This window comes from Balaenoptera borealis (genome assembly GCF_965194805.1).
Source record: "Balaenoptera borealis genome assembly, chromosome: 5".
Taxonomy (NCBI): domain Eukaryota; kingdom Metazoa; phylum Chordata; class Mammalia; order Artiodactyla; family Balaenopteridae; genus Balaenoptera; species Balaenoptera borealis.
In genome coordinates, this window is record NC_138862.1 from 95,134,567 (window position 1) to 95,160,688 (window position 26,122).

Sequence of the window (26,122 nt, forward strand, 5' to 3'; positions counted from 1 at the left end):
ATAATTAGCATTTGTGGGGCAGTTTATAGATCGGTAAGTGCTTTCACATGGTCTTACTTCATTTTTACAACAACCCTACAAGGTCTGTATTATGATCTCGATTTATAAAAGATCAAATTAAAGCTGAGAAAGATTAAATGACTTTGCCCAAATTAATGCTGGGCCACATGTTAAGCCCAAAGACATGGCTGCAGATTTTATAGTGTAATTAAAGTGTAAGTGTATGTATAAAGGTTGATTTGTTGCTGACAAAACAGTGTTGCGAAGGTGGGGCCCACCTTACCGTGCTCTAATAGTGCTCCCAACTTTCTGTGAGGTGCTCCATCCTTTCTGTCACCCAGAGTCCCTATGGGACACCATTCCCATCCACAGTTATCATAGAGTTGTGTATTAACTATGTGACCATATTGTAGCAAATGGCAGTAAAGACTCTTCAGGAAGAGCCAGCTTCCTCTCATGTCCAACATCCCACCGTCTGGGCTCTGGGTAGGGCTGCTAACACCTTACACCCCGATGGTCCCCATCACAGACGGTAGCCCGAGCTTGTGTTCAACCAAACTCTTCTGCTCCCTGTCTGCAGAAGCAGTGGAGTGTGGGACTAGGGCAAGAGGAGCAAGAAGAAAAAAGAGTCAGTCAGGCCCCTTTTGTAGTTTGTAGGACACCTCAAGGATTCAAAAGTGTGGATCCGCGATGATTAATGCAGAAAATGTAGCAAGGTTTTTGAATACACAGCAGAGGAGCGCAGGAAGTGCAGGTTGAACTAATATTCAAATACTTGCCCTTCACATGTGAAAGTCAGCATTCTCAGCTCGTTTGGATTTAAAAATAGAATGGAGGGAAGTTGATACAGAGGCTGTTGGCATGCCACACAAGTGAGGCAAGAGAATGAAAACCCAAAGCCACTAATGATAATCTGTATTTGGGAGTGGACTGTATTGTTTGTGAAGGTCCTCTTGTGTTTTGACATTTATAATTATGTGACCATGAGTTAAAGTCTACAGAGTTTGATTCCTAAGTATGAAACCTTATTGCACTGAGCTGGTAAGTGTTCTTGTTTCTTTGTGTGCTTAATGACTATATCAGTTAGAATCCTTTGAGCCACAAGATAGAAAATTCAGCTAGAAGTATGTGAAACAATAAGGGAAATGTATTACTTCACATAACAGAAAATAAGAAGGTTCTAGGGTTGGCTAGCTCAGTGACTTAAAGACCCAGAGTCTTTCTTCTTTCTGCTCTGCCATCTTCAACTTGTCTGTTTGTCCCTTGGTTACAAAGTGGCTGCAGCAGCTCCCACAATCATGTCCTCATGCAACCCTTCAAGCCAGAGTATCCAAAGACTGGAAGTGACACCATCTTGTTCTTGTGTCTATTTATAAGAAAGAGAAAAACTTTCTCAGAAGCCCCTGGCAGATTTGCCTTATGTTGCATTGACTAGAATCATGACAAGTGCCCATTTCTAAGCTAATCACTGGCAAAAACAATGAAATGACCATGACTGGCCTTAGACTGATCAAGATTTACCCCTGGGTTAGGGAGCGCCCTGCCTTCCTAGAGCACAGCATCTCTTGATACCTGAACAAAATTAGGGGTTTTTTAGCAAGGAAGAATTGAGTCTGGAGGGCAAATGAGTGTCTGCCAGGACAAGAAAATTGTTCAGTTTCACTGTTTCTCCTTATAGGCTCTGCCAACATAAACGACCGAAGCATGTTGGGAAAACGGGACAGTGAAATGGCTGTCATTGTGCAGGACACGGAGACGGTCCCTTCAGTAATGGATGGAAAAGAGTACCAAGCTGGCCATTTCGCCCTAGGACTTCGGCTGCAGTGCTTTCGGTGGGTCTCGGGAGCTGGGTCTCCCTCACATAATCCCGCTGCAGTGGGCAATGGAACCCAGCCCAGCCTCTGGCCCTTAGCGCACATGCCATCTCCAGGTTCTTCTTTGTCCAACACAGCGTGAACCACAGCAGTCGTATACAAAATGGCTCTGTGGGGGGCATAAAAATTTCCTGTTTGAACAGCTTTTATTATTTTTATGTGTAATGGAGAAAACTAGCATTTTAAATCTATTAATTGATTTAGGACCAGGTCAAACCATCTAGTGTCTATTTAAGTTTTTTATAGTGAGTCCATTTTTAGAAATCGAAATAGTTCCAGCGATACAAGGATATGATAAAAATTACTAAAGGAGAAAGCTAGCGACTCCTGGTGTCAAATTAAATGTGGAAACTTCATTTCTCAGATTTAAGATGACTCCAGACATGGAAGATTCCTGATCTTCTGCAAGAAGATGTGAATTTTAAACAAACCTGTGGTCCAACAGAGAGAGCACTGGGCTAAGTGGCAGGGGTTGTGTGTCCCTAAATGAGTCCTTCATTCAGTTAAGTGTTACTGAGAACTTTCCTGGGCGGGGCTCTCACTGGCCCCGCCCCAGCCCCTGTAGTCCAGTCTCAGTTGTCAGAGTGATCCTTCAAGAACCTAACTCAGGTCCTATCACTCCTCTGTTCAGCCAATCCTCAATGCCTTCTTATCTCGCTCTCTTTTTTTTTTAATGGCTTCTTATCTATCTCCTGTCCCTCTCCCCCAGCCCACTGAAGACACACTGCGCTCCCCACTGTCTGTGGACCACTCTCCCACCTGTAGGCTTTTGCAGGAAGTCCACAATTAGAAGATTCTAGAGCTATATTGGCCAGGATGGGATTTCAGTGTGGCCGCTCTGGTGAGATAGAGCCAAGTGTCCCCGATTAAGGGTGGTATTTTAAGCTATTTGATGAAAGGCACTGCACAGATACTGTGGTGGTGCTGTTGTTTTAACCCTTCCAGTGTTAATGGTCGCTTCTGAAAACTGGCTCACTTGCAAATGGGCACAAACCCAGCACTTCCCTCCTGCAAATGCCGGCGGCCCTTACCTCCTACCTCACTCCACACTCTGGCTCTTGAGAACCAAGCTTCAGTTCCGGAGACGTTCCTTCTGCTTCCTCTGCCCCAGGAGCTCAGCAAATCCATCCCTCAAAATTTGACTGTCAGACCTTCTCACAGTTTTTATTGCTGTATTTATCACCTTTGTTACGAATTGTTTTGTCAGTAAGGTTTTTTTTTTTTTTTTACAGGTGAATTAAATTTCTTTTATTTTGTTACTATTGTTTAATTTTTTAATTGTTTTTGTATATTTATCTTAATTTTAAAAACTCTTACTTATGTTCATGTTCAGCTCAGTTCATAGATCTTTTTTTGGAAAGGCCTTTATCTAGTGTACCAGTCATAACTGACCATTCTGTCTTCTTTAAAAGTTGCTCTATAGGGCTAAAACCAAACTCATCATGGGGCCAGTCTATAATTTCTGTGAGTGTCACTAAATTCATGGATCCTTGGTGATAGAGAAAAAAAACCTCAGAAATGCAGCTGATTTGCTGCACTAGGCTTAAAGTCAGTTCAGCTGCCGTAATTTATTCATTTATTCTACAAATATTTATTGAACTTATACTATTTGTCTGGCATTGTGCTGGGTACCAGGGAGACAGGCTGGGACCTGGGACCCTTTGCTGCAGCGCTGCAGTGCTTGCACCTGGACACACCTCTCCTCCAGCAACAAAATACAAAGAAACTGTCTGGGACTAAAAATAATTGCGTGCCTGCAGTTAGGGTAAATTCTGGACCTAAAAGATACAAAAAGACCAAAAAACCCAACTGCCACTTTTGAAGAGCCTGGAGCAAAAGCAGGGGGTGGGGAGCAAAAGCAGGGTACTGCAGATGCCCCCGCAACACACCACCACCTAAGGGGTGGGCAAAACACCTAAGCCACCCCTCTGGCCCGACCCCTGGACACACCCCTACCCTCACCCCATATAAGGAACAAGCTCCCCCGCCTCAGGGAGCCAACAAGCAAGGGAACCTGTTGTTTGTTCTCACTGCCCACTGCTGCAGCAGGGGCCCCAATAAAACCTTGCCTGAATTTCTTGCCTGGACTCTGATCAACTTCTACTGATTAAGGAGGCCAAGAACCCTGGTTGGTAACGCCAGGAATATAGAGCAGAAAATAGAGTCTTTCACAAGTTGGGGAAAAAAGGACAGGAAAATCTTTGGCCCAAGACCGACAATCACAAAGGGCTTCAAATTAGCCTTTTATCCTTATTTACACATGAAGTTATAAATGTAGTCATTAAAAAACAAACAACTCTTTTGACATATAATTCACATACTATAAAATTCACTTTTTTAAAGGATACAAGTCAGTGGTTTTTAGTGTATTCACAGAGTTGGGCAACCATCACCACAGTCTAATTTCAGAATATTTTATCACCCCTAAAAGAAACCCTATATCCATTGATCTTGCATCCTACAATCTTCAACTCATTTATTTTTTTGTGGCTACCTTAGCATTTTCTATATACAAGATCATGTTATCTGCAAATAGTTCTACTTCCTTTTCAATCTGAATATCTTTTATTTCTTTTTCCTGTCTACCCGCTCTGGCTAGAACTTCCAGCACAATGGTGAACAGAAGTGTTGAGAATGACCAACTTTCTCTTATTCTTGATCTTAGAGGGAAAGCTTTTAGTTGTCTTTCACCATTAAGTATAATGTTAGCTACGGGGTTTTTTATAGATGCCCTTTACCAGGCTGAGGAAGTTCTACTTCTAGTTTGTTGAGTGTTTTTATCATGGACTTGTCAAATTTTTTTTTCTGCATCTACTGAGATGGTCATGTGGTTTGTCCTAAATACAGTCATTTTCATATTACAAAATGAATTTGTTAAGGTAAATATTTTAAATATACCAAAATTATTAGAATTCTGCTTTGGATTTCAATCATTTTTAATACATGAAGAACTTAAAAAATGGAAGAGATCAAGCTCTCTCTCTGGATCTTCCAGAGACCCTGGATTCAAAGACTATTCCTGCCCTCACAGAGTTTACAGCTAAGTAAATAATGCGTTAACCGCTGTAATGGAGGTCTGTAAGGTTTTTGTTTTTGTTTTATTTTAGACCATTGATATTTTAATTGGCTTCTAATGTTAATTTGTTTTGTTTAGCAGGGGAGAGTTTAAGATTAGCAACCCACTGTTAATCAACCCACTGATTGCCTACTGCAGCTCATATAAGGAAACAAATATTTCCTCCTGTAAGCTAGAAATAAATGTCACACCTTTTCAGTTCCATGAGAACTTAAGTATTCTCTTTAAAGGTGTAGCCTCCTTTATAACTTTCTAAATGTATAATAATTATAGAGGGGGAGGGTTCTGATTACAACATATTTTTCATTGTAGAAAATTTGGCAAACAGAAAAGCAATAAGGAAATTAAATTTATCTGTAATCCCACCACCCAGTGCCAACAATTTTAACATTTGATATATGTCATTCCACTTTTTTTCTATACATAACTATTCACTACTGTATTTCTTTTTTTAAACATAATTAGGATCTTGCAGTTCTACAAAGTCCTTTATTATTTAAATAATATTACACATACTTTTCCATGTCATTGCGTTCTTCTATAACATTTAATGGCTGCATTGTATTACATTGTTTGAGCCTGCCGTAATTCCTTTAACCAAAACCTCATTGACGGGCAGATTTTTTGCTGATATAAAAAAGTGGGTATGATTGTAGATAGTATCTTGCTTACCTTCTTAGTTGTTTCCTTAACTAAATCCTAACTATAGGATTTCTAGCCAAAAAGTGTGCAATTTCCTTTGCCCTCTGAGTTCTATTATTATCTTTGCCGATTTGTTGGGTTTCAAATGGAATTTCATTATTTTAATTTGCAATTTGAGGGTTTAAAAATGTATCCATTAGCCATTTGTAATTGTTCTTTTGCAAATTGTCTAGACTATTCATGTCCTTTGCCCGTTTTTTTGGAATGTTTCACTTTCTTTTAATGATTTGTCAGTAATTTAAGTACATAAAAGCCTAATTTCTTTCTCCCATTTGTTGCAAAGCTGATTTGCGAATTGCCTTTTAATCATATTTAGAGTATTTGGGGGAACCATCAATTCTTATTAATCAAATCTATCAGTTTTTTTCTCTTCCCCCCTTTTTAAAAATATGCTTAGAATAGCTTCCCCAAGATAAAATATTTACTTATATTTTCTTCTAGTGCTCGTTTGATATTACTTTTACATTTAACATCTGCAATTTATTTTTTTAATTTTTTAATAAATTTATCTATTTATTTATTTATTTATTTTGGCTGTGCTGGGTCTTCGTTGCTGCGCGCGGGCTTTCTCTAGTTGCGGCGAGCGGGGGCCACTCTTCGTTGCAGTGCATGGGCTTCTCATTGCGGTGGCTTCTCTTGTTGCAGAGCACGGGCTCTAGGCACGTGGACTTCAGTGGTTGTGGCACATGGGCTTCAGTGGTTGTGGCTCACGGGCTCTAGAGCACAGGCTCAGTAGTTGTGGCACACGGGCTCCACGGTATGTGGGATCTTCTCGGACCAGGGCTCGAACCCATGTGCCCTGCCTTGGCAGGTGGATTCTTAACCACTGCGCCACCAGGGAAGCCAACATCTGCAATTTATTTTAATGTAAGAAATGAGGTAGGAACTCTAACTCTTTTTCCCAGGCAAACCAACTGACCCAGAACTGCATGACTGCAGTACTCGTTGCCTGTCTAACCTGCAGTGCCTCTTTATGGTGCACCGAATTGCCACACATCCTGACCTATCTGTACTCTCTGCTACTTCCTATTGAAAGTCTGTTGACTTGCATGCCATTATGATACCACTTTAATTATCGTAGCTGTGCACTTTAATACTACTTCCTACCATACCACTTCCCCAAATTAGTATTCTTTTCCAGAATAATCTTGGCTACTCTTAGTCATTCTTCCGCACGAACTTTAAAATTGTTTATTCAAGTTCTCTCACTAGTTTTCTGATCAGGACTACAGTATACTTATAGATTAATATAAAAAGAGTTGATGTCTTTATAACATTGAGCCATCCTATTGAAGAACAAGGTATGGACTTCAATTTACTCACATTTTTTTGTTCTTCAGTAAAGCTCTAGGGTTTTCATTATTGGAAGCAGAAGTTGTTCTTCAGTGATCACTGAAGTTTTTTGTTGCTCTTCTTTTGGTGTTTTGCTGATCCTATGCCTTTCATGCTAAGTTTATTCCTAGATGCTTTATTTTTCCTGGCAACTTTCAAACTGTCTTGAAGAGGCAGTTGTTCTTGAACAAGCATTTTCACTTTGCCACAATGGCAGACACAAATAATACATTAAAAAGCACCATGAAAACCTTGTGTTGATTTTAGCTCTTTTTATTAGGAAATATTCGCAAAGATAAATGTGACCTAGCGCAGAGCCATTTTCTCCCTTAAAAAAATGCAACTTCAATCCATTTTCCATCTGGGCTATTTTTGAATAGAAATAGAGAGACACATTTCAATGTGAAATCAATTCTAAGTAGAATCAACCATCAGGGTACTGCACTAAATGTCACAGCTACATGCCAAACAGTTCATTAAGTCCTAGAAAATTATCCAAACTTTACAGATGTAACCATCACTCAACAGAAACCATTATCCACACAAGTAGAGCTCAGAATCATTTACAGTGATAGACATGAGGAATGGAAAGAACAGAAACAATTTTCTGCAGTTTTCCTACTGTCCCACTGAGGCATAAACAATTAAACATTAAATAATTGACATTATTCAACTTTCAACATAAAATCAAATTTGTTTTCTCTGAAACCTTACTCCTCTAAAGGATATCCAGAGTACTTCATATTATTTTTACTGTATGAATTTTTATAATTAAAAAACTGACAGGGAAAATAATTTATCACTGAACATTGTCTGTTATAGACTTATTTAAATACTTTTTCTATACACAGGCTCTTAACTGATAACTTGATAGACACATTGCCTCACCTCCTGTTCTCATTTAAAAGCAAAGTCATAGAAATATTCTTTCAGCTCTGTTTTCAGTGGGTTAGACGCCACTCAAATCAAAGGCATTACTCTGATTGACTTATTGTTATAACTTGCTCTGTCCTTCAAATCTGGCACGGTTAAATTTTGCTTCAGTTCTTAAGGAGCGGCAGCATCTAGGCGCAAACATCATCCTTTAGAACCTTTTTGAAAGTTATTCCTATAGAGTCTGAGGGAGACTTTATTTGAAGTGGAAATAGAATTTTGAGGTTATAAAACTCTAGGAATCCTAGTGAGCCCAGGTGCCAGATCCATTTATTTTAGAAAATTTTTATATAGTAGAAAAAGTGCAGACTAAAACTAAAATGTGATGCCCTTTTATCCCTATAAGCTGGCTGAGCCTTTTCAGGAGTTGATAATATTGGAGTTGACTGGGGAGAACACACATGGTTAAATAGCATGTGTGTTGGAACAGCCTTTCTTGAAGTACATTTTACATAGTGTTTGACCCAGGATTTTAATTCTTCAATTTCTCCTAGTGAAATAATCATAGAAATTCACAAAGTATTATATATGATGAATAAATTATGTTCATTATAGCATTGTTTATAATAATGGAAAACTGGAAACAACCCAAAAGGTCATAATAAAATAGCTGGCTAAATAAAATTTCACATAATGGGAAATTCTGCAGCCATTAAAAACGATGACGTAAATCTACACATTTAAATACAAAGAGGGTAACAATATTATGACCTCCACCCTGTTAAATCCAATGGTCAATTCTCATCTGAATTTGACTCCGTGTGGTTCCGAGATACCCATCCTCTGGCTTCTCTGCAGCCTCACTGGCTGCTCCTTCTCTCCCCTACTGTTGAGGTGCACTGGTCCTCTTCTCTATCGATACTCACTACTTCGGTAAAGTCAGTTAAAGTCACATGGCTTTATGAGTGTACATATGTGGACAATTCTCAAGTGTATATCTCCAGCCAAACCTTCTCTCCCAAACTCCACATTCTTTTATCCAGCTACCTACTCAGCATCACCTCTTGTATATTTAATAGATGTCCCAACAGGTTCAAAACTGAATTCCTGGTCTTCCCCCCACTAACTGGCTCTACCCACAGAATTACCCATCTCAGCTAATGGCAACCGCAGTCTTCTGTTTGCTCAAGGCAAAGCCCTTTTAGTCATCCTTATGCCTCACTTTTTCTCACACCCTGTGTCCACTGGATCAGTGAAATCTGATCTCTCCACCTTCCTCTCCACCACCCAAGCCACCATCATCTCCCACCGAGATCACTGCAGTGACTCCTAACTGACCTCCCTGTTTCAATCCTTGCCCTGCACGGTCTATTCTCAATCCAGCAGCCGTTTGTTAATGTTTAAGTCAGATCCTGTCACTCCTTGCTCCAGTGTCAGCAGTATGTCCCAGTTTCATGCAATGTAAAAGCCAAAGTCCATCTGAGACCCATTTCCCCACTTTTCTTTCTTTCTTTCAATAAATTTATTTAGTTAGTTAGTTAGTTATTTTTGGCTGCGTTGGGTCTTGGCTGCTGCGCGTGGGCTTTCTCTAGTTGCAACGAGCGGGGGCTACTCTTCGTTGCGGTGCACAGGCTTCTCATTGCAGTGGCTTCTCCTGTTGCGGAGGGCGGGCTCTAGGCGTGCGGGCTTCAGTAGTTGTGGCATGCGGGCTCAGTAGTTGTGGCTCACGGGCTCTAGAGCGCAGGCTCAGTATTTGTGGCGCATGGGCTTAGTTGTTCTGCGGCATGTAGGATCTTTGCAGACCAGGGATCGAACCCGTGTCCCCTGCATTGGCAGGCGGATTCTTAACCACTGCGCCACCAGGGAAGTCTCCCCACTTTTATTTCCAATGTAGCACAAGCCTTTTTGGTATTCCTTGAACCTACCAGGCATGTGAGAAAAGAGCTTTGGACTCAGTTTCAATTCTAGCTCTATTAATAGAATGCCTCCAACCTTTTGTTTCCCATTTGCAAAATGGGAATCCTGTACCATCTACCTCCCAGGATTAAGATAGAAGTGCTTTTTAACACTCAGGCTTTACGTAAGTACCAGCGCTTGTATAATTTTCACATATGACCTCTAAAACTTGTCTTGCTTTGCTTGAGAATTTCTTATTATTTCTAGTCCTCTGTTTATATTTGATCAATTCAAACAATCTACTGTATGGCTTCTTTTATGCCAGGTACTCTGAGGATATGAGAATAGCCAGGTCATGTTCTCTTAAAGAATTTACATGCTAGAAGTGGGAGATGGGCCTATTAAAAGCAAAAAGTGCATGAAATATTGCAGGTGCTCTGATAAAAACAAAGCACAGATGAAGCACAGTGAGGGGGACAAAGGAAGACAGTTCAAATCTTTCAGGATTGACGGGGAGAAATGGGAGAAGGGAAAAAGGGAGCCATAAAAAGTTTCATAGAGGTGACCTTGTACTGAATCCTGAAAGATGGTAGGTAAGGTTAGGCAAACAGGCAGGGGAGGGAAAAGCCTCCCGGACTACTCCCATCTCACACTCTTAAAGCACACCTGGTATTTACCACATTTTAATTAATTCCTTTTGAGGGTGATTCTTTATTCATTGTTGATCTCACCTACCAAGTATAACTGCACCCAGAGAGGCTCCGTGCCTTTCATATTCATTTCTGTACCCTAGAGTTCAGCATAGTTCTTGGCCCAAGGGAGGGAAGAAGGAAGGAAGGAAGGAAGGAAGGAAGGAAGGAAGGAAGGAAGGAAGGGAGGGAGGAAGGGAGGAAGGGGTGGGGAGGGAGGAAGGAAAGTCAAGTCTTGGTTAAGAGCACAGGTTTGGGAGTCAGGTGGTCCTGGTTGGAGTCCCAGATATACAATTTGCTAGCTGTATGACCTTGAAAGAGTTACTTGACCTCTCTGTGCCTTAGTTCCCTTTTCTTTTTTTTTTTTAACCTGTTGATCTATTTATTTATTTATTTATTTGGTTGCACTGGGTATGGTAGTAGGTAGGCTCCTTAGTTGCGGCTCATGAGCTCCTTAGTTGTGGCATGTGGACTCTTAGTTGCATCATGCATATGGGATCTAGTTCCCAGACCAGGGATTGAACCCAGGCCCCCCGCATTGGAAGCTCGGAGTCTTAACCACTGTGCCACCAGGGAAGTCCCCTTAGCTCCCTTTTCAGTAAAAGGAAAATAATAATACTTGCTTCTTTTGTTTTTACTATTTTTTTACTTTTTTTTTTTTTTTTTTAATAGCTGCTTCTTCATAAGGCTATTGAGGATTTACTGAGATCATTTTTGGAAAGGCTCAGCACGTTGAAAGGCACATGCTTTGAATACTAATCCTATCTTCCAAGGTTCTCACCCTCTTAGGCCAAATTACAAGAACTCTGTTAGAGCAAAATGAAGGTGTTTCTCTGTCCAACAGTTAAAACTTTCAAACATCATAACAACTTAGGTTTTTCTGTTTTGTTTTGTTTTGTTTTGCAACTTGGCTTTTTTTTATATAGACACACAGACACACACTTAGTCTTTTTTTTTTTTTTTAATTTATTTACTTATTTATTTATTTTTGGCTGTGTTGGGTCTTCGTTTCTGTGCGAGGGCTTTCTCTAGTTGCGGCGAGCGGGGGCCACTCTTCATCGCGGTGCGTGGGCCTCTCACCATCGCGGCCTCTCTTGTTGCGGAGCACAGGCTCCAGACGCACAGGCTCAGTAGTTGTGGCTCACGGGCCTAGTTGCTCCGTGGCATGTGGGATCTTCCCAGACCAGGGCTCAAACCCGTGTCCCCTGCATTGGCAGGCAGATTCTCAACCACTACGCCACCAGGGAAGCCCCACACACTTAGTCTTAATGGCTTCCTTTGATTTCCTTAAAAGAAAAGGACTTCTGTGGTTGAGTGTCTGAATTGCTGTACCATTAGAAACAGTGCCTGCAGCAAACTGCTTTGTCTCAGTTACTCATTTTGGAGGACACTTGTTTTTCAGGGTTGTCCTCGGCTATCTTTCTGGCCCTAGTGAAGACATTCAGGATCCAGTGAGTGACAAATTCTTCAAGGAGGTGTGGGTTTCAACGGCAGCTCGAAATGCTACAATTTATGATAAGGTGAGGTTTACATATCCTGCTCCTTTTTTAACTGAATCACATCACAAAAGCACAAAATTATTTCTGCATATTATTAGTACAGAGTATTCTTAATGAGTGTAAAAAACCAATACACCTCCAACTTGTAATAAAATACTTCTTGGTAGACATTAAAAAAACAGAGTCAAAAGGAGCCATAGATTATTGTTTAGAAGAGACTTTAGTGACATTCTGGTCTCAGATTCCAGAATCCCATCATAAGCATCCTTAGCAGGTGGTTACCCAGCCTTTATACATGTCTAGTGACAAAGAGGAAAGAGGCAGATGGGATCAAAAAATGAGTCAGACTTGGGTTCAGCCCAGCTCACACAGTTGCTGGTGATATAACTATGTGTATAGTAATTTGATGTTCTGAGCCTTCCTTTCTTTCCTCTCCTATAAACTGGGAGGAACATTCACTAGGTGGTCGTGAGGATAAAGAACAGTCTATTAAATGTACTTAGCACATAGTACATATAGTAAATAGTGTCCATCCTAATGATGAAGCTTATTAATAATGAGAAACTTTCAGCTCTAATTTTGGAAAGGTGTTTTAAAACCAACTTCATTTGTTAGGTAGGCCAAATGCATCTTCTGGTAAGTTCCGTCCATTGATAATGATAAAGAGTGTACAAGAGTTGAGTCACCCGACACTGAAACAGGTTACATCATGAAGTAGCCAGCATTCCATCATAGAAAATATTCAAGCTGAGATCCACTGACCATCTATCATAAACTGGGTGAGAGTGCATTCTTTTTCTGACTTCCAGAGTCCCTTCAGCACAGAAAATTCATCATTTCTAATGAAACATGACAACTATCTACATAGCCTTGTTTCATACTGAGGCCTCAAGGCCATGATCAAATAGGTTGTGTGCATGGAGTCTTTTCAAATGTAATTTTTTAAATGCAGGGCACAGCCTAGTTTGGATCCTGGATTGGGAAGAATAACAGCTATAGAAGACATTTTGGGAATAATCGGATAAATCTGAATATGGACCATATCTTAAATAACATAGAATTGATTTTCTGAGGTGTGAGAATTGTGTTGTGGTTATATAGGCACATGTCCTTATTCTTAAGAAATACATGCTGAAATATTGAGGTGTGAAGTGTTATGATGTGTGAAACTTATTTTCAGTTAGCAAAATACATACACAATTGATAACTTTAAGTACGGGTACAGATATGAACATTTTTCAAAATTAAAAAGTCAGAGAAAATATAATACACAATTTTCCTTTTAGACCAGAACCTCCAGTGAAATTCAGGGGTGATTATTATCCAAAAAGTAAGGTATCACCCATGAAACTCCTTACCACTAGCTTGACTTTATCCTGAGGTCAATCACTTATGTAGATCAGATATAGGATCTGTGTTGTTGTTTTTTTTTTGATGGAAGCAAATCTAGCACTCTCTTTGTAGCAAATAAAAGAAGCAACCCTTCAATCAGGTCTGCGCTGTAACATAAAACTAATATGTGTTTCATAAAACAAAGGTTTTGTCCGTCGGAATGAGTATTTTCAGTAAAGGGGATATGCTTTCTTTTAAGCCTGTCACTCAGTTTCCTATTTAATCAGGTGTTCCGGTGCCTTCCCAATGATGAAGTACACAATTTAATTCAGCTGAGAGACTTTATAAGCAAGCCCATCTTAGCAAAGGAAGATCCCATTAGAGCTGAGGAAGAACTGAAAAAGATCCGTGGGTTCTTGGTACAGTTCCCCTTTTATTTCCTGTCTGAAGAAAACCTACTGCCTTCTGTTGGAACCAAAGAAGCCATGGTGCCCACCGAGGTTTGGACTTAAGAGTCATACTTGTTTGCAACTCAAAGACTTCCACCCTGAAGAGTACATGTCACACAGTGACTTTCTGGAGACCTGACAGCCAAAGCCGGACCCAGTGCACTCTTGTATCCAACCTTGGACCCTTTGGGTTGGCTGGGAAGGGCTGTAGTCATACTGATATAAGGACAGTGAAAATCAGCAGGGCTTTATCATTCCTCCTGCCTATCCCTGTGAAAAAAGGACTGTATTCTTAGGTAGCATATACCCAACAGCTTAAACACATACTAAAATTCCATGATGTATACCAAACTGCATTTTCTTTGCTAACAAGAATTTACCTGTCACTGTGATCTACTTTGCCAAAAGTTGTCTGAACCTCCTTATTTTTCTCTGACCCTCGCTTATGCACTTGATGTCTGCTGGACCTGTCTTCATCTCATAGTCCGTGCAGGCTCTGTCTGGGATATTGTTTATTGCTAGAAGATGTTGTGATGCTGCTTCAAGGTTATTTAAGGTTACTCGGGATGCTTCTTCTCCTGCCCGTCTGGTCCTGGAGTAGTCGTGTGCCCCCAACCAAGGACGTGGTCCTTATTCCTTTCCAGTGGCTGACAGGACAGGACAGACCTTAGTCTACACAGCAGCCCATGTTAGGCACTTCTGATAACATTGACAGCATGGATGTTGACACCACAGATCAACAGGAAGGAATTAAATTCGGTTATTAAGGCAGAGATTTCACTTTGCCTCCAAAGGCATTGACAAGATGTGTCCTTTTGATAGGGCCCACCCGATCAGATTTGAAAACGTGTAGGATATTTGATTACACGGCAACCGATAAAACTCAAAGACACAGCATGCAGCCTTCAGCAATCTTCAACGTTTTGGTGGGAATCTGATCCAGATAAGAAAAGAAGATTTCTTATAGCCCTGTAAAATTTCCTGTCATCCTAAGCTGCTGGATTGATTGAAATTTGAGTTTCTACATTTCAAAATCAAACCAGTGAATACAACTTGTCTTTCAAGAGAATCAGGGGCTTCATAACTCATGCCAAGTTAGTGGGTATGAGCCTAACCTTATTTGACATTCAGCTCTCCAGCTATGTTACCTTCTTTAAGAAAAATTGTTTGCAAAATGCATACAACTTCACTTGTGTTATTAAATATACATTAACATTCCACCAGGGTTCCAAAGAGGTTAGGATTATTTTTTAATTCACATTATCCTAGTCTGTGAATTGTTCTGGAAACCCATTTCTCCATTTTGGATGTTAGTGTACATACCCTTTGGTACCCCATAGCTCTAATTTTATTAAGCAGAACTATTCTTACAACCTAAAGAACTAATGTGGGTTCCCAACGGGCATGAGGCCATAAAACATGGTGTAGGTGCAATGATTACACCCCTATGGACCTGGACAGAATCTCATCCAAAAGAGTAAGGACCCAATCCCTATTTTCCTAGAACTGATAGTCCAGTGGAAAAGGTTAAACAGGAGCACAAAGTCAGTGAACTAGGTTAGTAGGAGAGAGACAGTGTCACACCCAGGAGGGTTTTACAAATGAGGTGGGACTATGTAACCAACAATGGAAATGAATATGCTTTTATGGTGGCTGAAGATAGTAAAACGACTTCATTCTATAGCAGTTGTAAATAAGACATTTGCTATTTATGAAGTTTAGATTGGCATTTAAAGTGCTGAGTATATGTGGAATACCTAAGGATTTTTCATGTTTTCTTTTTAATTTTTTAAAAATGTAGAGCAGTCAACAAACTGGCTCTTGAAAGGGCCCTTTCTCTTAAAAAAAAGTCACTTAATCCAACCTCTGCCCATTTTATAGCTGAGGAAACTGAGACCCAGGTTAGTTGAAGGACTCACTGAAGTTTACTCATTAGGACCAGTGACATTGCTGGTCCATTACTGGCCTCTCCTTTCACTCATCACAGCCCCAAAAAGAGGAGATGCAGTAAATAGATTTGAGACAGGATGTCTCTAAGCTATTTTGAACCCTGTGATATTATGTATTTATGTGCTTATCTGTCTTCCCCTACTAGAATGTAAGCTCCATGGGGCAGGGACTTTCCTGTGTTTTGTTCATAGTGTATCCCCCAAGCCTGAAACAGTGCCTGGCTCATAGGAGGTGCTCAGTACGTGTTTGTCGGATGAATAAAGGAGGTGGAGGAGAGAGCTAATGAAATGAAAAACTTATGGAGTCTCAGACAAGAAATCTTCCTGCTATTGCTAAAGAAACTGTTAGCAAGTTTCTTTTCTACTGCATCCTCTTAAAGGCAAGATGCTCATCTGCAAAGAGAGGGACTGCAAGATTTATTTGGGTGGATTTTATGGAAAATTCAGTGCCATAATTGCCTGCTTTGCAGTAGCAGTTAACATAGTGCAGCATTCTGCAAACATTGCATGGGCTGTGGACACAAGATATACCATATGGCCTAATTACCCATCATTCTCTGACACCATTACTACCTAATAGAAGTTCAGATAATTTATCTTTAACATTGCAATGTCTGATATAAACATTAAAATGCAAGTGATTCAGTCTTGAAAAGCAATTATGAATCTGTTCAACATTTTAAATTGACTATAATCTTTTGAAATGCCTATAAGTGCTGTACCTGACACTCTGATAATCTCTGTAATAATTTTTGCTTTCTAGAAGGAAAAATTCTATGATTATAAGAAGTGAAGTGTAGAAAGTGGTCATGGCCTATTAAAGCTATTCAGATTGGCCAAGCTTAGTGGTTGGAGGATACTAGACACAGCAGGTCAAGTTCAGGCATTTGCTCTGGAGCAAGTGTCCACTCAGGGACTCACCCTCCAGTGGGATGGCCTTCATTCTCAGCTGTAATGCATGACAGAGAGCTGGTCATTAGATAATTGAGTGACATGTTGTAAAACAAAACATTGGTTTTATTTTAATAGCGTGTGTAGAAGAAAATTTTGTCTCTAGGTAGTCAAAACCAGAAGCAGTTAATCTCTTATGTAATAACTTGGGAAATTGTAACATATCGTGAATTAACAGTCTTCCAGATGAAGGCAGTAAGCCATGAAGTCTTTTTGCAGATATAAGGTGACAGGCAGAACAGATTTTGTACACATCATGGAGGTCCTGCACGTCTTTCTGCCCCTCCTCATTCCTTATTCCTTCAACCTCTTTCCCCAACCAGAGCCCTTCTGTATTATGGAAACCATTTTAGAGGACAAGAAAAAGCTTTCTGGGGAAAAACAACATTAGGCATCTAAAATAAATCTTCAGTTTAACTCACACTTTTAAGTGATTGACAAAATATTATCATTTTTTAACAGAGGTAATGGTTCTTCTTAACATCTCTGATCTGATGTGGCACTTGAGCATTTTCAGATGCCTGTCACACTCTGGAGAGGGGCTAAAGAGGGCCCTTCATGTCTCCTCATCCCTCTCAATTCTCCCATGTATGAAAAGTGAGCAAACGCTGAAGGACTTTCAGTGTGCTTAGGAATACAATTTTATTTCCTTGGAAGATCCTCTGAAGTCAGTTACTACTGGCAACTTGGAGGTTTAAAATGGGTATTACCAGGCATAGGCCTTGAGAAATTCTTGAATCTAGAAATTCACTGGAAAAGGAATTCATTGCCATCTATCAAAAAGTTGCAGGTGAAGAATCAATGGATTCGCGTTATGTTTGGGGGGAGGCAGATGCCATGATATGATTCCTAGTGGCATTTAATTCACATGTGATATATTATTGGCTTTGACTGCAGATTGGAAGGATTCATTAAGGGAAACAAAAATTCTTTGGCTTAATTTATTATAGGTTATTTTCTTTTTTCCTTTATACCAGTATTAAATTTTAACTTAAAAACAAGAAGTAATCAAAGTAAGATAAATGAAAATTTGTCACACTAATCATTTTAAACTTTTAAGTTTTAAAATCAGAGACTGGGATTGCAATCCAGCCAAGATGCAGACTTAATTACTCTTTCCTATTCCCTAGCAGCTATAATTGTTTGCTTTATTCTAGATAAATGCACTTAAGTGAATGTTGTCCTACTTCTGCTCAACACTAGGAAATGTAGCACCATGCTCTCCTAACGTATATTCCACTTGGATTCTTCACATAAAATTGTCTGAGCCAAAGGTACTGATATCCTCCTCAACCATTCTAAAAATTCATACCAAAGTATTGCAGTTGGAGCACATGTCTCTGATGCAAAAACCAGATACTTGCTGGTGAACATCCATCCATTCAGAATATTCAGGTATTCTGGACAGAGCTCAGGCCCTAGCCTCACCCTTATGGCAGGCTTTGGCAAACTAAGGCTGGGCCTCCTGTTTTTGTAAATATAGTTTTATTTGAATGTAGCCATGTCCATTTGTTTACATGCCTCATGACCAAATGATCTGTGAATCTGAGAATACTTAAGAAACGTTTACTGATCCTTCCTCTAGAGAGAGCAAAGAATGTCCAATTAGGGTACTTCAACCAAACAGATTTGGGTGAGTTCTAATCTCTTCCATAAGCAAGGTTTTCAACTCTCCACATCCCAGAGCCCAGCATTCTACAATAGATTTATTTTAACAAGGTCAAGTCCTTTCAAGAATGAAAAATCACATGTTTTTTTGTTCTGAAAGAGTTTTTGTCAACTAAAGCAATCTTCTCTCAGCTGAGCACTCATATGGAAGCATGGTTGATAATGTTTGTAACTAAAGTGTTAAATGAGGATAGATAGGCCTAACGATTTGTATTCAGAATGACAATTGTGAACTCAAGAAACTCAGTCTCCCTGGATTTTCCTTCTACGAAGCCTTGGAAATGATACGTGTATCCATCCTCTGCCTCACAGTCAATGCTTTTGATGCCAAGTCCCTTAACTGCTTTTTTTAATGTAAATATTCATTAATTAAACAATTAAAAGTGTGAAATTGGCCGTGTCCCTCTACTTGAAAAGAAGATTCCTCATTCCTCACATGGGGTTTTTACAGCCAGCGCACTGTAGGTCTGAGCTCCAGACAGTAACCTGCGCCTTTGGAGCAGATGTCAGAGCCCCAGCGTCCCCAGTCTTCTCACAAACTTCATGCACACATCTCAGCAGCACCCAGAAAGAGAAGGAAACAGAAGTCCCCTTTTGCCCCTTCCTCCACCAGTAACTACCTATTCCCTGAAGGGCAATCACTTTCCCCAGTTCTTGAAACAGAGATTAGTTTTGCCTATTTTTGTACCCCACTGGCTTTTTCAACAAGGACACCCTCAGCCTTTATCTCAACTAGGCATCTCTGAAGCTTTCTTTGTCTTCCAGGTGGCTGCTTACGTTTGTAGAATCGGTGGTGGGCTCTCCATTTCACTTCTTCAAGATCTGGCTTGTTCTTCTCATTCTACTCAATGCTCAGGCGATCCCATCGACTCCCATGGCTTCAGTGCCATCTCTTTGCTCACCTGCAGCCCAGGTCTCTCTCCTAAGCTCCAGACACATTAGATGTCTGAGCAATAGATATCTCTACTTGCTTTTCCCACATGCACCTCAAAGTCAACAATACATCCTGTCCAAAATGGCAGCCATCACCAGCACTCTCAAATGCTCCCCCAATGCTCCTTCTCTTGTTCCCCATATTAGAGAACAGCCCCACTAACCACCAAATATTATCCAAATTGGAGAAATAATCATCATCCTCGATTCCTCCCTTTCTCTCACCTCCCCCACTTCCAATCAGCCACCAAGTCTGCTAGTTCCACAACTAAATGTCTCCCAGGTCCTGTCACTTATTTCTCCTCCTAATGCTACTTCCTACTTGACCTTGTTCACCATCACCTCATCTGGATTAACTAGTCTCACTGTCAGGTCTGGTCCCTCCCAAATCCATTCACTACAATTAGAGATAATTTTTAAGCGCAGATCTGATCATGTCTCTTCTAGCTTAAATCCCTTTAAGAGCTTTTGTTTTCAGGGTAAAGTCCTCATAAGGTTTTATAAGACTCTTTATGGACCCACCCCTCCTTAACTATCCAGCTGAATCACTCCCAGTTTGCCACTCTTCTTTACAGCAATAAAGTATCTTTATCCACAAATTTCCATTTCTCGTTGCTTGAATATTGGCCCTGGGGGAGTCAAATCCCCGGCACTTCTGGAACTTCCCTACACAAGGACTCAGCAAGCTGCTGTGGGTCCGAGAGAGCCGGTGGAGAGACAGAGAGAAGCCCATCGGGGCAAAGCTGCAGCTTGGGGAACTGCCCTCTGCAGCTGCAGTTGAGCTCAGAGGTGGGTGGACAGCCTGTGTGATGGGGCGTCAACAACACCCCCTAGAATGGGCCTGTGATTTTTTTTTTTCACGATGTAGTAATTCTTATTCTAGAAGCATATAATTTGTTTTTTTTACATTTTTATTGGAGTATAAATGCTTTACAATGTTGTGTTAGTTTCTGCTGTACAACAAAGTGAATCAGCTATACATATACATATATCCCCATATCCCCTCCCTCTTGCATCTCCCTCCCACCCTCTGTATCCCACCCCTCTAGGTGGTCACAAAGCTCCAAGCTGACCTCCCTGTGCTATGCAGCTGCTTCCCACTAGCTAACTATTTTACATTTGGTAGTTTATATATGGCCATGCCACTCTCTCACTTCATCCCAGCTTCCCCTTCCCCCTATGCCCTCAAGTCTGTTCTCTACATCTGTGTCTTTATTCCTGCCCTGCCACTAGGTTCATCAGTACCGCTTTTTAAAATTCCATATATATGCATTAGCATATGGTATTTGTTTTTCTCTTTTTGACTTACTTCACTCTGTATGACAGATTCTAGGTCCATCCACCTCACTACAAATAACTCAGTTTTGTTCCTTTTTATGACTGAGTAATATTCCATTGTATATACGTGCCACATCTTCTTTATCCAGTCATCTGTCGATGGACACTTAGGTTGCTTCCATGTCCTGGCTATTATAAATAGTGCTGCAATGAACATTGTGGTACATGTCTCTTTTTGAATTATGGTTTTCTCAGGGTATATGCCCAGTAGTGGGATTGCTGGGTCGTATGGTAGTTCTATTTTTAGTTTTTTAAGGAACCTCCATACAGTTCTCCATAGTGGCTGTACCAATTTACATTCCCACCAACAGTGCAGGTGGGTTCCCTTTAGAAGCATATAATTTGAAGACGAGGATCTTCTTTCTTCATGCTTCATATTGGGCTTGTCACGGTGCGTAGCATATTGTTCAGGTTATGTGAAAAGTGACTTGAAAATCTTCCTTTGCTCATGACATGTGAGATTCATTAGGCCAATCTATAAAGCATGGATGAGAACCCAAAGAACTAAGAGCTGTTTTTATGTTAGAGTGGTGGAGTAAGAAGTGGATTTTTAAATTTTTCTTTAGTATTAATAAAGTGTCAACCACTTTTTAAAAATATAAAATATAGTTCAAGCTGTGATAATGGAACCTTTAAACATCAGGTCAAAATCTCATGTAAAGGATAATAGAAAATTCAAGTTAAATAGCTTTTCTCATGATATTTGGCTATTCACTTTCTAGACAGTAGGTCAACAGGTAGGTTTAGAATTGCACCAGATAACTCAGTACACAAACACTTGGTGATTTATGAGAAACAACAAAAACAGGAGCAGTATTTTTTAAAATCTTTTAAAATAAAGACATTATTTTCTGAGCCTCTTTTTCATAACCGTTCTTCATTCATAAGAAACCTTACATTACAATGCATTCCCTGGATAAAGACACAAGGACCCTAAGGTAGAAGGCAAAACTCGCCTTGATTGGCAGCTTAAATCATCCTCCCCTCACCCTATTAATTACCTGCTTTTATGCCCAGAACAACCTAGTCCTGGATCACAGATGTCTTTTTGTTTTGAAACTGGTCTGAGGTGTCATTGGATGCTACTCCTCTTTTTCTATCACTCTTTCTGGTCTGAGGTGTCATTGGATGCTACTCCTCTTTTTCTATCACTTTTTCACATGCCCTTCATTTTGAAAGTCTGGATTTTTTTCCAGTAGTTTTTTTCTTTAATGCTAGTTCTCAACTTCTAGTACAGAAGATTGAGTAAATCACGTTCCTCAGTCCAAGGCGCATTAAGACTCCCTCTCTTGTTTAATTCATTTGTTATTTATTTTTATCTACACATTCCATTCATTTTCTCCTCCTTGCCATGATCTGCATTTTAATGTATTTTTATATATCTTTTTACCTGAATGTGTTCTTGCGAAATGTGTATTGTTGTTTGAGGGATTTTTAGTTGCATAAATAATATTATTTCTGGGGAAGCACTATTTTTAATACCTATGTATGTTGATGTATGCAGGTCCAACCTCTTGCATTTAATCATGGAGCTTACTATTATGCAATCATCACATTTCACCCATCACTTTCCCACAAACTGACACCCGGGCTACCTCCAGCTACCCACTACCAGAAACATGCTGTGGTGAAAATTCTCATACCATAGGGCTGCTTGAGTGGTCTCACAATATGGCAGCTGGCTTCTCCCAGAGTGAGTGATCCATGAGAAAGCAAAGCAGAAAACATATGTCCTTTTTTTTATATATATAAATTTATTTATTTATTTTTGGCTGTGTTGGGTCTTCATTGCTGTGCGTGGGCTTTCTCTAGTTGTGGTGAGCAGGGGCTACTCTTCGTTGCGGTGCACGGGCTTCTCATTGTCGTGGCATCTCTTATTGTGGAGCACAGGCTCTAGGTGTGTGAGCTTCAGTAGTTGTGGCACACAGGCTTCAGTAGTTGTGGCTCCTGGGCTCTAGAGCGCAGGCTCAGTAGTTGTGGTGTACGGGCTTAGTTGCTCTGCGGCATGTGGGATCTTCCTGGATCAGGGTTCGAACCCATGTGCCCTGCATTGGCAGGCGGATTCTTAACCACTGTGCCACCAGGGAAGTCCCAAAAACATGTCTTTTATGACCTCACCTTGGAAGTCACAAACCATCATTACACCACTATCCTATTGATTACACCAGTCAGCCCTATTCAGTGTGGATGAAGACTACAGACCTTTTCGACTTACAATGGGGTTATGCCCTGATAAACCCATTGTAAGTTGAAAATATTGTTAAATTGAAAATGTATTTAATACATCTAACCTACCAAACATCATAGCTTAGCCTAGCTTTCCTTAAATGTGCTCAGAACACTTACATTAGCCTATAGTCGGGCAAAATCAACTAACACAGAGCATTTTATAATAAAGTGTTGAATATCTCATGTAATTTATTGAATACTGTACCAAAAGTGAAAAACTTTTGTATGGTTGTATGGGTACACAATGGTTGTAATTGTATCAGTTGTTTACCCTCGTGATCACAGGGCGGACTGGGAACTATGGGCATGCCACCACTACCCAGCATCACCAGAGAGTATCATACTGCGTATTCCTAGCCTGGTAAAAGATCAGAATTTGAAATTCGAAGTACGGTTTCTACCGAATGCTTATCCCTTCACACCATCGTAAAGTCAAAAAATTTTAAGTCAAACCATCGTAAGTCAGGGACCATCTATATGCACAGCACAAATACTGGGAGGCGGGATCATTGGGGTCATCATGGAAGCTCTCTACCACAGACATTGGCCATTATACTTTTTTTTCAGACTTCTTGTTTTCCCAGGTAGATATTTGGTTTTGCTCTGTTCTTTTCATGAGTTGATTATTTGTGTGATAACTCTGCTACCTAGAAGATGTACATTACTTTCCTGCACTTGCAAGAATCCCAAAGACTTTTGTGTTCATATTCACACTGGGTTCTATTATAAGAATTGTCAAATGGTTGTCAAATGCCATTCATAGAAAGGAAAATCATAATAGATTTACAACACCTGAAAAAAAAGCCCATCATATTCAGGATCCTGAATCTCAAATAAGCCACGGTATTTTTTTGTTCACTTAAGCCAACCTCAACTCTTCTTTCTATTGCTGTAAGTAGTAGGATCTGTTTCACCTGATATCATTTTTTAAAATGTATTTGCAAATAACATGTATATTAGTAAGATATCTAACCTTTTTTAGAAGTCAAAAGAAGTATAGGAGGGAGAAGCATCCTCTCTGATGCTTTTATAGGTCAGAGAAAGCTACAACAAATGCAATGTGTGTTGAAAACAGAAAATGGCCATTATAACAACTCTGACATTATACTGCATGAAACGTTTAAATGTTAAATATTCTTTCTGTTTCTGCTAGTCTGTGATCCTCGAGTTTTTCACACATGAAGACAAGGATGCACATGAAATAAAAGATTAAGGATCATGGATAATAGCAATACAATGGGGAACCAAATGTTCATATTTCATTAGCAAAAATAAAAAGAAAGAGAGAAATTTATCCCTGCCATTTTTTATTTATTGAAGAAAAAATACTGTTCAGCACAAATGCAGCTATTACCATCCAAAGTGCGATACAGATGAGCATTGAGAGTCTGAGGGGAAAACAAAGTCCCTCAGCCTTGAGCGTTTTCCCATCACATAGACCAGAGAAATAAATTATTGAACTGTATCTGAGTTTATATGGTCACCACGATTGAGAGCCTCAGCACAGAAGCAAACTACTTCAATTTATTGTAATTTTTTGCCCTTCATTCCTATGCTATGATAAGCATGTTATGGACCATTAACAGCCTCCTATGGGACACCTGTCTCTGGTGGAGATTATTTGTGTGATAACTCTGCTACTTAGAAGATGTACATTAGCTTCCTGTGCTTGCAAAAATCCCAAATGGGTGCTCAACCTGTGTCTAACCTGAGACAGACACAAGCCAAGGGACCACCAATTTATCCCCTTCCCCAATGGCACCCAAACCAGTAAACATAAAGCAAGACCAATCAATTGTTTTTCACCTTGCTTCATCTCTCTGGAGATTTGTACAGTTAGGGATAGAAATTCAGAGGAATAAAAGACAGATAATAACAATTGAACATCCATCACAGGCCAAGCTTCCAATTTTACTGTTGAAGGTAGGACTTGTAGTAAAGAATACATAAGTCAATCAGTGAAAGTGCCCTGAAAATTGTAAAGGGCTGTATAACTATAAAACATGTACCTAGGACCAGAAATAGATTCAGGATTACTTCAGGATGAGCGCTTTGGGCTTGGAAATTCCAGAGAGCATGCACCAGACTCAAGTAACCTAAATTTTTTCTGTTAAATGTATCTCCTGTACTTGATAGCAAGGAGTCAGGGCCAGGAAAAAAATTTGACCCTCAGATGATACGGAGTGTATGTGTGGGTATTGTCTCCATTGACTATGTTGCTGTTTCATTCACCACTTCAGGGCCTTTTTTCATCAGAGCATGCCAGTTATTGACCAGGTAAGCCTACAGGAGGGCCATATAAGACCACTAAAAGGTCCACCCTTCTCCAAAGAGCTTCAAACATTTCAAAGTAGGATCTCAGAATAGTTGCTCATGGCAGATCAGAGCAGCTGTTATATTTTCACATTTTATGGAGCAGAGAACTGAGAGATTAAGTGACCTGGATAAGGTCTAAATAATGGGTAGAGAGAAAGGAACAGACTCTCTCCCCCGCCCAAGGTGTTTAGAGCTGACAGAGTTAAGCCCCACCTCCCCACAAGTTTGAGGGAATGAGCCAGGTGAAGCAGCCCATACCTGTTCTGTGCTTCCCTTCACCCTCCCACGCTATCAGGCTACTAATAACATTAACTGCAGCCCGGGATAAAATGCTTCATTGACCTTTCCTGACCTTCTCCATTCCATTTCCAAAAATCTTAATGATTGGTTTGATTCTTGACCTTTTTTTTCTTTTTTTCTTTTGAGTTTAAAAAACTGAAAATCACTCAGACCATATCTATGAGTCATAGTAGGGATGACTAAGGTGGAGTGAACATGAATTTCACAAGCATTGGAATAGAGGTCAAGATACTGAGAGGTCAGGGTGTTAGAAGAGCTACCCATCTGGACAATGAGATCACCTTAGTTAACAGTAAAAAACACATGAAAAATCTCATCTATGTTGTTTGAGTGGGAATGACTAAAGGATTGATTGATGACAGGTAGAGAGTGATGAAATATAGCTAGTGGAAAGCAGCCGCATAGCACAGGGAGATCAGCTCGGTGCTTTGTGACCACCTAGAGGGGTAAGATAGGGAGGATGGGAGGGAGACACAAGAGAGAAGAGATATGGGGATATATGTATATATATAGCTGATTCACTTTGTTATAAAGCAGAAACTAACACACCATTGTAAAGCAATTATACTCCAATAAAGATGTTAAAAAATAAATTAGGGCATATCACCATGGTCAGTTTTAGAATACATCCATCACCTCAAACAAAAACCTGTATCTTTCAGCTATCACCTCTCAAACATCCCCCCTCCCCCCCCCCACCTCACTCGTAGGCACCA

General features: G+C 40.1%; 1 protein-coding gene across 7 annotated transcripts in view; it reads left to right on the forward strand.

The window, feature by feature from the left end:
• Positions 1-18,684, forward strand: part of PLD1 (phospholipase D1) — a 225,372-nt gene extending 206,688 nt beyond the window's left edge. For 6 of the 7 annotated variants that reach the window (XM_082393915.1, XM_082393916.1, XM_082393921.1 and 3 more), the window contains 3 exons: positions 1,679-1,832; positions 11,845-11,962; positions 13,561-18,684. In XM_082393915.1, the coding sequence (XP_082250041.1) occupies positions 1,679-1,832; positions 11,845-11,962; positions 13,561-13,785 (497 nt within the window). In that variant the 3' untranslated portion in view covers positions 13,786-18,684. The other variant, XM_082393917.1, reaches the window with a different exon arrangement.
• The last annotated feature ends 7,438 nt before the right edge of the window (positions 18,685-26,122 follow it).